This window comes from Mytilus californianus, unplaced genomic scaffold (genome assembly GCF_021869535.1).
Source record: "Mytilus californianus isolate M0D057914Y unplaced genomic scaffold, xbMytCali1.0.p SCAF_6, whole genome shotgun sequence".
Classification (NCBI taxonomy): domain Eukaryota; kingdom Metazoa; phylum Mollusca; class Bivalvia; order Mytilida; family Mytilidae; genus Mytilus; species Mytilus californianus.
This window is the reverse complement of record NW_026262712.1, coordinates 21610252-21625196: the sequence shown is the minus strand read 5'-3', so window position 1 is coordinate 21625196 and position 14945 is coordinate 21610252. Positions and strand designations below refer to the sequence as shown.

At 34.1% G+C, this 14945-nt stretch overlaps 1 protein-coding gene across 1 annotated transcript in view; it reads right to left on the bottom strand.

Annotated features, from left to right (window-relative positions):
* Positions 1–14662, bottom strand: part of LOC127706422 (uncharacterized) — a 65774-nt gene extending 51112 nt beyond the window's left edge. Inside the window, exons 1-6 of the mRNA XM_052211052.1 lie at positions 14616–14662; positions 9513–9669; positions 5900–6069; positions 4894–4999; positions 4232–4332; positions 1914–2075 (exon numbers count right to left, since the gene is read on the bottom strand). Of these exons, the coding sequence (XP_052067012.1) occupies positions 1914–2075; positions 4232–4332; positions 4894–4999; positions 5900–6069; positions 9513–9639 (666 nt within the window). The 5' untranslated portion in view covers positions 9640–9669; positions 14616–14662. The remainder of the gene's footprint in view (positions 1–1913; positions 2076–4231; positions 4333–4893; positions 5000–5899; positions 6070–9512; positions 9670–14615) is intronic.
* Positions 14663–14945: the final 283 nt, after the last annotated feature.

Here is a 14945-nt window from a genome sequence, read left to right as displayed (position 1 = left end):
AAATTCATATTTATCTTCAGGTTATTATTTGATGTAGCCATAAACATATGATGTTAGTCTTGTGACCTTCAAATTAGCACTTGAGGTAAGCAAAGAGTTCTATTATGTTGTTTTAAAATTTAGTTAATAATTTGCTTATTTTGCTTACTTTACTTTGTTTAGTTGCTGCATGTAGATATTTTAATGCTTAATTGTTTTGCTTAGTTTATTACTATTTACGGAATTCAGGGGTTAAAAAATCCACTAGCCCGACGCCCGGGGCTACAGCATTTACGCTTCGGGCAATCAAAACTTGTAACCCAATATGCCCGACGGACTAGTAACATAACATTCTTGGTGTTTCCAAAATAGAAAGTGGAAAATCCCCTCATCACTATTCTATCTTAGCCAATCAGATTCAATTACGTCATCCGGGATTCCAAGAATTTGAACTGATTTTGTACATGTTTTAAGTACAGAACAAATAACTCTGGGTGGACCGGTATCATGTATTGATCGCAATTCCCATACTTTCAATATCAATTTCTCAGGACAGGGGGTATTGTACATTGCTTATGCCGAGATTTTCAATTACTGGTAACGGTACTGGGGCCAGTGGGGGTATGATGCATTGATCGATATTGACCTGTCATGTCGGACAGCTGTTGAGCACTAAACCATCTAACAAAATATTTGAAATATTTTAGTACGGACACCCCTGGAACTTGGTCAGTTTCAATACAAAAAACGGTAGATGAAGGGGGTAATGAGGCTGAAAATTCATCTAAAAAAATGCCAATTACAACCGGGAAAAACGGAAAAGAACATTTATAGTGTCATGGACAAAAAGATTCCCAGGGCAAGGCTGGCTGATGCTGATGATAAACTAGAGACAATCTTTTGTGAATATAGCCGTTATTTTCCCGATCACGCTAATAAAAAGTCTGCTTTGTATGTGGGAACAAATATATGATTTGAACCACTGGTTTCACATGACAAGACCAATGAACATGTTTTCTGTAGTTTATCATGGTGATCAGAGATAATCTTAGGTAAACACTCGTGCAAAAAGAATGTCATAAATCAATACAGTGGTCAGTGACCGGAAATTTAATTACACGTGTATTATCGGATTAACTCTTCAATCCATTTAAATCCCTGAGGTCCTGTAAAATATTTAACAACCCATAGTACAACGGATAGAAATTAACAAGTTTAAAGAAGTCATTGTATTATGCAGCAAACTCTGAATTTGTTAGACATACTCGGGCTAGCAGGTCAGTTTTGATGGGCTAGCAGTTCTTCCAACAGGGCTAGTAAAATCCTGCTACCAATAAGTCCTGGGCTAGTGAGCTGTAACAAAATTTTTTAACCCCTGGAATTAATGTAGAGTATATTATTTACATGGTAACAGAATATTTATTGCAATTAAGTTTATGAGATGCATAAACTAACACATGTAAGACACAATTTTAAGTTGAGTCTTTGAGACAGAAATATAGATGTAAAAGAGAATGACAATATTATTTTACTTAGAATGTTATACAGTGCAATGTACTTGTTCATAAAGATATCAGAGTTATCTATCATTGCACCAGTATTTATAGTATTTTATAATTATGTTTTGTAGGGTCTTTATATGAGACACCTGTTATCCTAAGACCTTTAATAAAGAATCCTTATATTTACAACCGAGTTTATGATGATGCCCATTTCCACCCAGTTTCATACTGTATGATTTTTTTTCATTTTTGAAGCAAGTAAAGTGACCTATATTAACCTTTATCTTCATATTTAAATTCTGGTAAAAATCTGTCTTATTGTCATTTGTAACACATTCATATCTATATATTTCAGAAAACTACTATGCAGATTATTGTTAAAAGCTTTTCTTTCCTACTAAGTTCACGAAAATTAACCAAAATAACTAATACCTGTCCATTACATAACAGCAGAAGTTTATCAAAAAGATAAAACATTTTAGATGATGGCTGGTGTATGGTTGCTACAATTGTCTTATTCTTGGTTTGTGCCAATGTCTTGAGAGTATGAATCAAACTGTAAGCTGTACTGGCATCTAAACCTGTTGTTGGTTCCTGTAATAGAAAACCTTGTTATAAATACTGATATCTAAACCAGTTGTTGGTTCCTGTAATAGTAAATCTTGTTATAATTACTGATATCTAAACCAGTTGTTGGTTCCTGTAATAGTAAACCTTGTTATAAATACTGATATCTAAACCAGTTGTTGGTTCCTGTAATAGTAAATCTTGTTATAATTACTGATATCTAAACCTGTTGTTGGTTCCTGTAATAGAAAAACCTTGTTATAAATACTGATATCTAAACCAGTTGTTGGTTCCTGTAATAGTAAACCTTGTTATAAATACTGATATCTAAACCAGTTGTTGGTTCCTGTAATAGTAAACCTTGTTATAAATACTGATATCTAAACCGGTTGTTGGTTCCTGTAATAGAAAACCTTGTTATAAATGCTGATATCTAAATCAGTTGTTGGTTCCTGTAATAGAAAACCTTGTTATAAATACTGATATCTAAACCAGTTGTTGGTTCCTGTAATAGTAAACCTTGTTATAAATACTGATATCTAAACCAGTTGTTGGTTCCTGTAATAGAAAACCTTGTTATAAATACTGATATCTAAACCGGTTGTTGGTTCCTGTAATAGTAAACCTTGTTATAAATACTGATATCTAAACCGGTTGTTGGTTCCTGTAATAGAAAACCTTGTTATAAATGTTGATATCTAAACCAGTTGTTGGTTCCTGTAATAGTAAACCTTGTTATAAATACTGATATCTAAACCAGTTGTTGGTTCCTGTAATAGTAAACCTTGTTATAAATACTGATATCTAAATCAGTTGTTGGTTCCTGTAATAGTAAACCTTGTTATAAATACTGATATCTAAACCAGTTGTTGGTTCCTGTAACACAATAAACAAACTTTCTGTTGACAATCTCTCCAGCAAACTTATGTTAGGCAGATGACACAATAAACAAACTTTCTGTTGACAATCTCTCCAGGAAACTTATGTTAGGCGGATGACACAATAAACAAACTTTCTGTTGACAATCTCTCCAGCAAACTTTAATATTGTTGACAGATGAAATAATAAACAAACTTTCTGTTAACAATCTCTCCAGCAAACTTATGTTAGGCAGATGGCACAATAAACAAACTTTCTATTGACAATCTCTCCAGCAAACTTATGTTAGACAGATGACACAATATACAGAATTTTTATTGCCAATCTCTCCAGCAAACTTATGTTAGGCAGATGGCACAATAAACAAATCACCTATTGACTGATTGACAATCTCTCCAGCAAACTTATGTTAGACAGATAACCCAATAAACAGACCTTCTGTTGACGATCTCTCCAGCAAAATTATGTTAGGCAGATGACACAATAAACAGACTTTTTATTGACAATCTCTCCAGCAAACTTATGTTAGGCAGATGGCACAATAAACAAATTACCTATTGACTGATTGACAATCTCTCCAGCAAACTTATGTTAGACAGATAACACAATAAACAGACCTTCTGTTGACAATCTCTCCAGCAAACTTATGTTAGACAGATGACACAATAAACAAATTTTCTGTTGACAATCTTTCCAGCAAACTTATGTTAGACAGATGACACAATAAACAAACTTTCTGTTGACAATCTCTACAGCAAACTTATGTTAGGCAGATGACAAAATAAACTGACCTTCTGTTGACAATCTCTACAGCAAACTTATGTTAGACAGATGACACAATAAACAAACTTTCTGTTGACAATCTCTCCAGCAAAAATTATGTTAGGCAGTCGACACAATAAACAAATTACCTATTGACTGATTGACAATCTCTCCAGCAAACTTATGTTAGACAGATAACACAATAAACAGACCTTCTGTTGACAATCTCTCCAGCAAACTTATGTTAGACAGATGACACAATAAACAAACTTTCTGTTGACAATCTCTCCAGCAAACTTATGTTAGGCAGACGACACAATAAACAGACCTTCTGTTGACAATCTCTACAGCAAACTTATGTTAGGCAGATGACAAAATAAACAGACCTTCTGTTGACAATCTCTTCAGCAAACTTGTGTTAGACAGATGACACAATAAACAAACTTTCTGTTGACAATTTCTACAGCAAACTTGTGTTAGACAGATGACACAATAAACATACCTTCTGTTAAGCTGACTTTGTTATTAAGTTAGATACTTACATCTAGTAAAATGAGGGAAGGATCTGTCAACATTTCACAAGCAATATTGGCTCTCTTTCTCTCTCCACCAGATAAACCTGGTATCATTCCACCTCCAACTACTACAAAAATATTTAAACAGAAGTTTAAGACAGTTATTAAAATTTTAACTTTAATCATAGAGTGTTAACTGGCAGAAAAAACTAATTCCATTGAAAAGTAAAATACAGATAAATATAATTTTTTTTTAAAATTAACTTCTGGATACTATCTTATGACCATAAACAAGCTTCTGTCTAAATTTGGTCGAAATCCAGGAAAGTTTAAGAAAGTTATTTAAATTTCAAAAACTTTAACCACAGATCGAATATTTGTGGACGTCGTTGGCAACAACTGAATGTTGATTTTGCGACAAAAGTTGCAGGCTCGACAAAAACAGATCTCCAGTTGTTTTTACTTGCATCACCAACAAACAAAAGCAGGTTAAGGAACCAGATAATCATATAATACGAAAAGTAATCAGTTTGTGTCTATATTTACATTAGATAGTGAAAATTCATGGTACACTAACAAACAAAGTATCTGAATGTCTATGCATGAAGTAAACACATAGTTCAGCTGTAAGAAAGTAAAACTGTCTTCTGAGAGAAAAGATCATTATCCCCTGAAGGTAATTATCTTACATGTATCTAGACACTTTTTCAGGTGTAAGTCATTGATAATGCCATCCAAAAACTTCTGTTTCTCTTTGTTGGTAAGGCTGTCTGGTAATCTCATATTGGCAACAAACTTAAAAGAAAAAACAAATTCTGTAGCTTTAATTAAATTAAATTTTTAAAGAATTTTATAAAATTTAAGTTCTTAACTTTAATTCTTCCAGTACAGCAAAAATGTATGTAAAGTTGATATTATTCTTTAATTTCAAAGGAAATAATATAATAAATTGCTTCGCCTAGCGCAGCTGGATACAGAGGTCCAACCCTGAACAGCTTGGGCAAAAATGGGCACAATATTCGCACTTGATACAGGTCAGAATTCGGATTGTAATTAAATATTTGAAACATAACAGGTTTCTGACACAGAATAACTGTAGAACTTAGAATTGGTTATATGATTAGAATTTATATTCAATTTTTTGCTATTGTGCAATACACCATGCTATTGCGATTTGACCCCCCCCCCCCCCCCCAAAAAAAAAAATCCTTTTTTTTGGTTTGGTGCAATACATTATGCTGTTGAGAATTGACACGCACCCCCCCCCCCCCCCTCCCCCTAAATTTTCTTTTTCATTTTTGAAATCTTAAGAAAAAAAGATCCATACATCCTTCCACAAGTTAATGTCTGGAAACTAGATAAAATGCTTATTTGGGCCCCATTTTGGCCCCTTATTTCTAGACTGTTAGGACCAAAACCCCAAAAATCAATCCCAACCTTCCTTTGTGGTTATAAACCTTCTGTTTAAATTTCATAGATTTCTATTCACTAATACTAAAGTTATTGTCCGGAAACCAAATGTCTTCAGACGATGAAAGCGATGACGATGACAACGAAGACAACAACATACCAATATACGAATAATGTGAAAAAGAAGAATGAGAATATTTTTACATGTGTAGTAATTCAAGCCAGTATAATATTAAGATTATTTGCACTGTGAAAATCTTTGAAATAAACTTAATAAATATTCACTTGTAGAGTTTCTCTCAGCGTCAAAGTCTCAAAGAAAACATCCTGTTGTAGTACATAACAGATCCTCCTTTTCAAATCTTTGGTGAATGCTGAATTGTTCAGAGTTATTTCCCCTGATGTTATTGTCTGTCTACCTGCCAAGCTATTTAACAATGATGTTTTTCCTGCTCCTGTAAATAAACAATTGAACACTTCAATCAAAATTGACTCTTAAAGCTCTTTTTCTAACATGAGTAGAAGTCTATTAAAATACATTCAGTTGTAGCAGGATGCAGATCCAGTGACTGCCCTTTGATTACATGGTTCTGGAAATGTTCCGATTGTTGTAATATTATATACAAGTCTTTTTTATTTTAATTCTAATTTCCCTTTTAGAATTTCTAAACAAGCCTTTTTTTACTGTTTTAAAATCTCAGTCCACTTTGGAGGCAAAAATGAGTACCCAAGGAATAATAATAAATCCATAGTATTGTTTTATCTGTAAAATATATAATGAATAAAAATTTGTAAGGGTTCCACGGAACCCAGTGTCTCGCCTACTTTTTCTGTTAATCGCAGGCTCAACAAAAATGAGGAAGTAAATCAATAAAAATATTCCTCTTGATACTATCTTTTGATTGTAAGAAGCTTCTGTCCAAGTTTGGTAAAAATCCAGGATAGTTTATTAATCTAATAAATGTTTAAAAACTTTAATTGCAGACTGAATGTTATGTTAACTGGAAGAAAACAAAATTTCCTTCTCGATACTAGCATTTGATCATAAACAAGCTTCTGTCCAAGTTTGGTACAAATCCTAAATAGTATAAGAAAGTTATTAAAATTTTAAAAACTTTAACCACAGAGTGAATGTGTTGTTTCCTGGCAGAAAATCTAAGTCCATTTAAAAGTAAAATACAGAAAAAACGGATTTGTTTTTTTTTTAAAATTTCCTTCTAGATACTAGCTTTTGATCATAAACAAGCTTCTGTCCAAGTTGGTACAAATCCAAAATAGTATAAGAAAGTTATTAAAATTTTAAAAACTTTAACCACAGAGTGAATTTGTTGTTTCCTGGCAGAAAATCTAAGTCCATTTATAAGTAAAATACGGAAAAAATTGAATTTTATTTTTACAAAATTTACTTTTGAATACTATCTTATGATCATAAACAAGCTTCTGTCCAAGTTTGGTAGAAACCCAGGATAGTTTAAGAAAGTTATTAAAATTTTAAAAACTTTAACCACAGAGTGAATGTAATATTTCCCGGCAGAAAAACTAAGTCCATTTATAAGTAAAATACGGAAAAAATTGAATTTTACTTTTACAAAATTTACTTCTGGATACTATCTTATGATCATAAACAAGCTTCTGTCCAAGTTTGGTAGAAATCCAGGATAGTTTAAGAAAGTTATTAAAATTTCAAAAACTTTAACCACAGAGTGAATATTTGTGGATGCCGCCGACGACAACGACGACGACGACGCCGACGGAATGTAGATTCGCTATGTCTCGCTTTTTCGACTAAAGTCGAAGGCTCGACAAAAATATAACTATTTATAGATTATTGTACAATTATGAACACTTACAGACACACATCATGCCATTATATTTTTGCATCGTAACATAATCTGGTACATGTTTTCTCCATTGTTCATGATAACTATAGCTACTATATGTATGTGTAATGTTTGATCTTGAAGTCTGAGAAAACTTGATTATTCATTAGCTGTTTTATGCTTTTAACTAGATTTTCATTCCTTTAGTCTTTCTTTTGTTGTCCTAGGTTAGGGATAGAGTTGATTGCTCATAAACATGTATGTTTAACCCTGCCACATTCTGAAGTACCTGTCCCAAGTTAGGGATAGGGTCAAGTGCTCACAAACATGTTTATCCCTGTCACATTTCCAAGTCCATGAAGTCAGCAGCCTGTAATTCAGTGGTTGTAACAATTGGCAATGTCTATCATTTTTCGTTTTTCATTGATTGTTTTGTAAATTAATCAGGCTGTTGTTTTTCATTAATTATTTTGTACATTAATCAGGCAGTTGTTTTTCTTGTTTGAATTATTCTACATCTTATCATGTTGTGACCTTTTTTCCTGGCAATGTGGTATGGGTTGGGTTCGTTGTTGAAGAACTAAGATACTGGGCCCAATTTTAGATACTACCTTACTACTAGGCCCAATGATTGCCAATAACTTCCCACCAGTCCTAACGATAACAACTAACTTACCACTGGGCCCCATAATAGCTTATACCTTACCACTAGGCTCAATGATTGCCAATAACTTCCCACCAGTCCTAACGATAACCTATAACTTATCACTGGGCCCCATATAAAAGGTAATATCTTACCACTAGGCACAATGATTGCCAATAACTTCCCACTAGTCCTAACGATAACCTATAACTTACCACTGGGCCCCATAATAGCTTATACCTTACCACTAGGTCCAATGATTGCCAATAACTTCAAATCAGTCCAAACGATAACCTATAACTAATCACTGGGCCCCATATAAAAGGTAATATCTTACCACTAGGCCCAATGATTGCCAATAACTTCCTACCAGTCCTAACGATAACAACTAACTTACCAATACCTTATACCTTACCACTAGGCTCAATGATTGCCAATAACTTCCCACCAGTCCTAACGATAACCTATAACTTATCACTGGGCCCCATATAAGAGGTAATATCTTACCACTAGGCACAATGATTGCCAATAACTTCCCACTAGTCCTAACGATAACCTATAACTTACCACTGGGCCCCATAATAGCTTATACCTTACCACTAGGTCCAATGATTGCCAATAACTTCAGATCAGTCCAAACGATAACCTATAACTAATCACTGGGCCCCATATAAAAGGTAATATCTTACCACTAGGCCCAATGATTGCCAATAACTTCCCACCAGTCCTAACGATAACCTATAACTTATCACTGGGCCCATAATACCTAATATCTTACCACTAGGCCCAATGATTGCCAATAACTTCCCACCAAGCCTAACAATAGTAAATAACTTATCACTGGGCCCCATAAAAGCTTATACCTTACTACTAGGCCCAATGATTGCCAATAACTTCCCACCAGTCCTAACAATAACAACTAACTTACCACTGGGCCCCATAATAGCTTATACCTCACCACAAGGCCCAATGATTGCCAATAACTTCAAATCAGTCCTAACAATAACCTATAACTTATCACTGGGCCCATATAAGCTTATACCTTACCACTAGGCCTAATGATTGCCAATAACTTCCCACCAGTCCTAATGATAACCTATAACTTATCTCTGGGTCCCATAAAAGCTTATACCTTACCACTAGGCCCAATGATTGCAGATAACTTCCCACCAGTCCTAACGATAACCTATAACTTATCATTGGGCCCCATAAAAGCTTATACCTTACCACTAGGCCCAATGATTGCCAATAACTTCCTACCAGTCCTGAGGATAACCAATCTTACCACTGGGCCAAATAATAGCTTATAATTTACCACTGGGCCCCATGATAGCCACCAACTTACCACTGGGCCCCATAATGGCCAATAACTTTCCACTGGGCCCCATAATGGCCAATATCTTACCACTGGGCCCCATGATAGCCAACAACTTACCACTGGGTCCCATAATGGCCAATAACTTTCCTGGCTCTGCAATGCCACTAACATCATGTAAAATCTGTTTATTACCAATATACACACTAATATTTTTGAATTTAAGATGCTTTGTATAGTTGTCCATTATTTCATTTACTTGGATCAATCATAACTTCTACAAAAGAAAATTATATGTTCAAAAGAATCTAAAGTGGGCGTTGTGAAATTCAAAAATTGAAAAAAAAATATTTTAAACACATGGAATTTAAAAATCATAAAGGTAAGGGAAAACTCTATGCAAACTAATGATTTACTTTTACAAATTATGACTTGGATGGAGAGTTGTCTCATTGACACACATACTACATCTTCTTATATCTTTAAACAAACATTTTAGAGTCAATTACACTTTCTAATGAGGTTTATTAACAGTCACATACATAGTTTCATACAAATATGGCAAGAATTGTACAAATGACATGAATGAGTGTGCAAATGATGTAATTTTCCATATAATTAATGTTTTCAAGGGGCAACTAACAACCACTGGGGCCCATAATGGCCAATAACTTTCCTGGCTCTGCAATGCCATTAACATCATGTAAAATCTGTTTATTACCAATATACACACTAATAATTTCTCTTTGAAAATATATAATCAGCAACTTCTAAAATATAAACCTTTATCATGAAAACTAATTTCTCTACCTTCTGAATGATATAGCTTTATACAAGTAATTTCTTCTACCTTCTGAAATATAAACCTTTATAAAACTAATTTCTCTACCTTCTGAATGAAAAAGCTTTATACAAGTAATTTCTTCTAGTTTCTGAAATATAAACCTTTATAAAACTAATTTATCTCACTGCTAATGCTGTCTTTCATTTTGCAACTTTTGTTGCAGGAAAGACAAAAATTACAAAACTCGCAAGTAAATTGACAAAACTTAAGATGAACATACTTGCATGATTGCATGAACTGCTCTAAAAGTTTTCTTTTGATATGTGCATGTGTTTTCACAGAGAATTATTGGGAATTACCGTATAGCAGGTTATTTTCGCGGGGTGTTTATTTTCGCTTATTTTAGCGGTTAAAGGAAAATCGCGATAATAAATTCCGCTTAAATTTATGCATACGTACGATACTTTCTAATAGCTTGAGCGTTTTGTAAACGATGTATTTTTCCGTTCGGCGGGTCAATAACGGTTTATGTTAGTTTTAACAACATAAATGCCAAAGTGCATTATAGGTAGTATTACATATATTTTATAAAATGGCTAATAGGTGTTAATTAGTTTATTAGTGTCAAATAATATAAGTGTAAGGTACTCTGTCAGATATTTACCCTTATCAATTAGTGTCAAATTATATTTAAGAGTTGCAAGTCACTTTTGGTTATTTTAAAACTAATTAGTACTTAAAAGGTCCAATCAATTTCATAACTAATCAACCGTAATATTTACAAGAAATGTGTACACCTGTATTCTATTGATTAACTGTATGAATATATAATCAACAAATAAGACGTCATGCCGGCAAAACAATCATTTAACAATAACAATAGACACTTGTTTGTCAATTTTTACAACTTTTTAGCTACAACCATTTCAGTATCCGCCAAAATATTTAATTGGTATTTAAGAATCCACCAAAATAAAAACCGCCAAAATTTTTCATATACTTTGTTGCCCCTATATCGCGAAATTTTACACCCGCGAAAAAAACCCACTATACAGTATATATCAGATTGTATATAGATTAATTAGCTCATCTGGCTACTTCCTGTTTGAAAGGCTAATATTGCCATGGGACTTAAGTTCAAATCTTTCCAAAAAAGTTATTTAAGAAATTATTCAAGTTGAATTTAACTTATATTGATTTACCACGAGTTGACTTTCAAGCAATAATCAACCACCAGCTTTAGTAATAAAGAACTCAAGAAAATGGGAACAAAATGAAATAATTGAAAACAAATTGGTTATATATATACTCCTCAGATTAACTCTGGATTAATTCAATTGTCACAGTGATAAAACCAAATAATAAAGTTTGAATAAGTATCGCCCAAATAGACCTCAACAAGGCCCTTATACATTAGAGACTATTAATTACCTTCTTCTGTTACATACTCAACATTCATATATTCATTGGATACAAATTTTCTTAGGTTTAGTGGGTACAACCACAAATTCAAATGTCTAACTAATTACAAATTGTGCATATGCTTTGTATGAAGGGATTGGTATAAACAATGGAATCAAATATCCAAGAAATAAACCAATCCACAGTATATAGATGGTACAGAAATAAACCAATCCACAGTATATAGATGGTACAGAAATAAACCAATCCACAGTATATAGATGGTACAGAAATAAACCAATCCACAGTATATAGATGGTACAGAAATAAACCAATCAACAGTATATAGATGGTACAGAAATAAACCAATCCACAGTATATAGATGGTACAGATCCACAAGAATATCACATCAGACTCACAAAGATATTAGGTAAAGTTAGGAAAACCATCTTAAAATAGCCCTGAAAAATGTGAATGTGAAAACAAAATGAAATACAATGAATAAGAATAAGAATATTTATTATTTCAATAAAGGGCCCTTGATTGGCAGCATGACATACATGTATATACACACAAAACAAACCATTATTATGTGTAACAGATCAACATTTTATGTTTAAATGTATGTTATGTTAGACAAGTGCTTTAAATATTTACAGTGTACATGTATCGTTACTTGTAAGGATCCAGGGCGGTCGTAAGAAAGATTGTTGACTGATATCCAGATATTTTATATATAATATACATATATACACAAGTCTAAATTTCAAACAACGTTCAAACCTATGATTGCGTTGGATTGCCAAATAAAAGGATCACCAGGTGTTACAAAATGCATCTTAGTATTAATTTATTATCAAATATCTGACTACTAACAAAAAGGTTTCTGGTTCGATCCCCGTTCTGGGGAGAACATTTTAGAGACTGAATGTTCAGCTCTCCCTTGACACCATTTGCGAGTATGGTCTTTAGAAATTCCTGATATGTAATAAGTTATAAAATCATGCTGCTACTTATAAAAAACTATTCATGCATGTTTATGTTCATTTTTGTTTGTTATGGATATTCCATATATCATCAGGTTATCAGAATTCCCATTTAGAATTATATTACTATGCACCACTTATTGTGTACCTGTTTCTGTATTGTTTACTAGTATATGTATTACAATTTATGACTAAAATCAGCAAAGACCTATCAAAAACAACATCTGATTCAAAAATTTAATAACACTTTCAGATATTTCCAAATCCCCAATTGTGGCTTGACAACTCTGTCACATGTCTGATGATGGTATGATACTAAACCCCTAACGGGAGGGATTGTACTTGATTTTCATATGATAAAGACATAATCTTTCAATCAGTTTCATTGAGGTCTGGAGTTGGCATGTCAGTAACTACTACTAGTCCTTTATTCATTTATGTATCATTGTTATTTTGCTTAGTTTCTTTTGTTACCTATTCTAACATCTGACTCAGACTTCCTTTTAAACTGAGTTTTACTGTGGGTATTGCTATGAGTTTCTTTTTTCTACATTTGCTTCACGTATAGGGGGAGGGTTGAGATCTCACAAAACATGTTTGACCCCGCCGCATTTGCGCCTGTCCTAAGGAGCCTCTGGCCTTTGTTAGTCTTGTATGATTTTTAATTTTAGTTTCTTGTGAATATTTCGGGGTTTAGTATGACGTCCTTCATCTGTTGTCTGCTTTTTGGTTGGGTTGTTGTCTCTTTGACATATTCCCCATTTCCATTCTCAATTTTATTTAAAAATTTAGTTCGGTTAAATGTTTTAGAGTTTAGTGTGACGTCCATTTTCACTGAACTAGTACACAGTTTTATTTAGGGGCCAGCTGAGTACCACCTCCAGATGTGGGATTTTCTAGCTGCTTTAAAGACCGATTGGTGGCCTTCAGCTGTTGTCAGCTCTTTGGTCGGGTTATTGTCTCTTTGACATATTCCTGATTTTCATTCTCAATTTTATATATATGCTAAATAATTATGGATTTCAACATGTAACTGCTATCCCTACATGCACACAATAAATTATTGAGCAAGCTGAAAGGAAGGCAAATTTGACAGATGGACAGGTGTATGGACTACCTGTTTCTTGGTAGTGCCGGACATCCCAGCTGAGCTCATTGTTCCTAGGAACTATAAATACTGTGGATTCATTATTATTCATGGGATACCAGTTTTCATTGATTTTGTGGGCACAGAAGAACCACGAAAATAAATGTTCAACGAATTACAAATTTCATAAAGGCTTGTAAGCAGACTTTTAGCAAAACCACGAATTTAAATATCCACGAACATGTAAGTTTTCCTTAATCCACGAAAATTGGTACCCACGAAAATAAATGAATCCACAGTATGACATCTCCACCGGGCTCAGGACAGTCTACAGCTTAGGATTTGAAAACAGCACAAGTTAATATTTTGGCTTGCATGATTTGGAACTTTTACAATGATCAGTAGATTAGCCACCACTGTATATTTCTTGTATTTTAACTAGTTTTCAACCACACATATCATGCATACAGTCTTTTTGATTAAACATCTTGTTTATACTTATGCAGTTACGTAGTTTGTCAAATATCCCAGGACTAGGGTAGACAACGGGAAGACAAGGAAGTCAATAGGAAATAAACTTATCATAGACATAGACAGAGGCGGATTTAGAGGGGGCCCAGGCCCCCCCCCCCCCCCCCCCCCCCTTAATCTGGGAAAAATTTGGTTGATTATATAGGGAATCACTGAAGCATGACCGGAGCAGACCACCTCTTAGGCAGTCAGTAGGCCCCCACTTAAGAAAATTTCTGGAACCAGTGATATATTGACAGTGATAGGATGGAGAGATCTCGTTAGATGATACTGATAGTTTTTCGGGGCGTTTCAGTAATTCCGATTTATTCGAGATACTATTTCTATATCACTTTTAAAAATTGGTAAAAAATTCTAAAACATTTTCATTAGCCTATCTTTCATATCGACCAGAAAATTAAAGATCATTAAATAATGCATTCCATTTCAATACCTGAGAAAGTCGAAAAGAGGGCCATCGAGGTACAGGGGAGAGAAACGATGTTAGTGATACGATCATTTTTGCAAAGATCTCCTCTAACACCAACTTCCAAGCAAGGACCGAAGCCAGGGGCGTAGCTACCCGGAGGCATGACCAGAGGCGGATCTAGGGGGGGCAGGGGGCCCGCCCCCCTTTTTTGGGAAAAAATTGGTTGATAATATAGGGAATCACTGAAGCATGACTGGAGCGGGCCCCCTCTTAGGCAGTCAGTGGGCCCCCACTTATGAAAATTTCTGGATCCGCCACTGATGACAGCACGTGCATCCACGTCATTTTCACCAA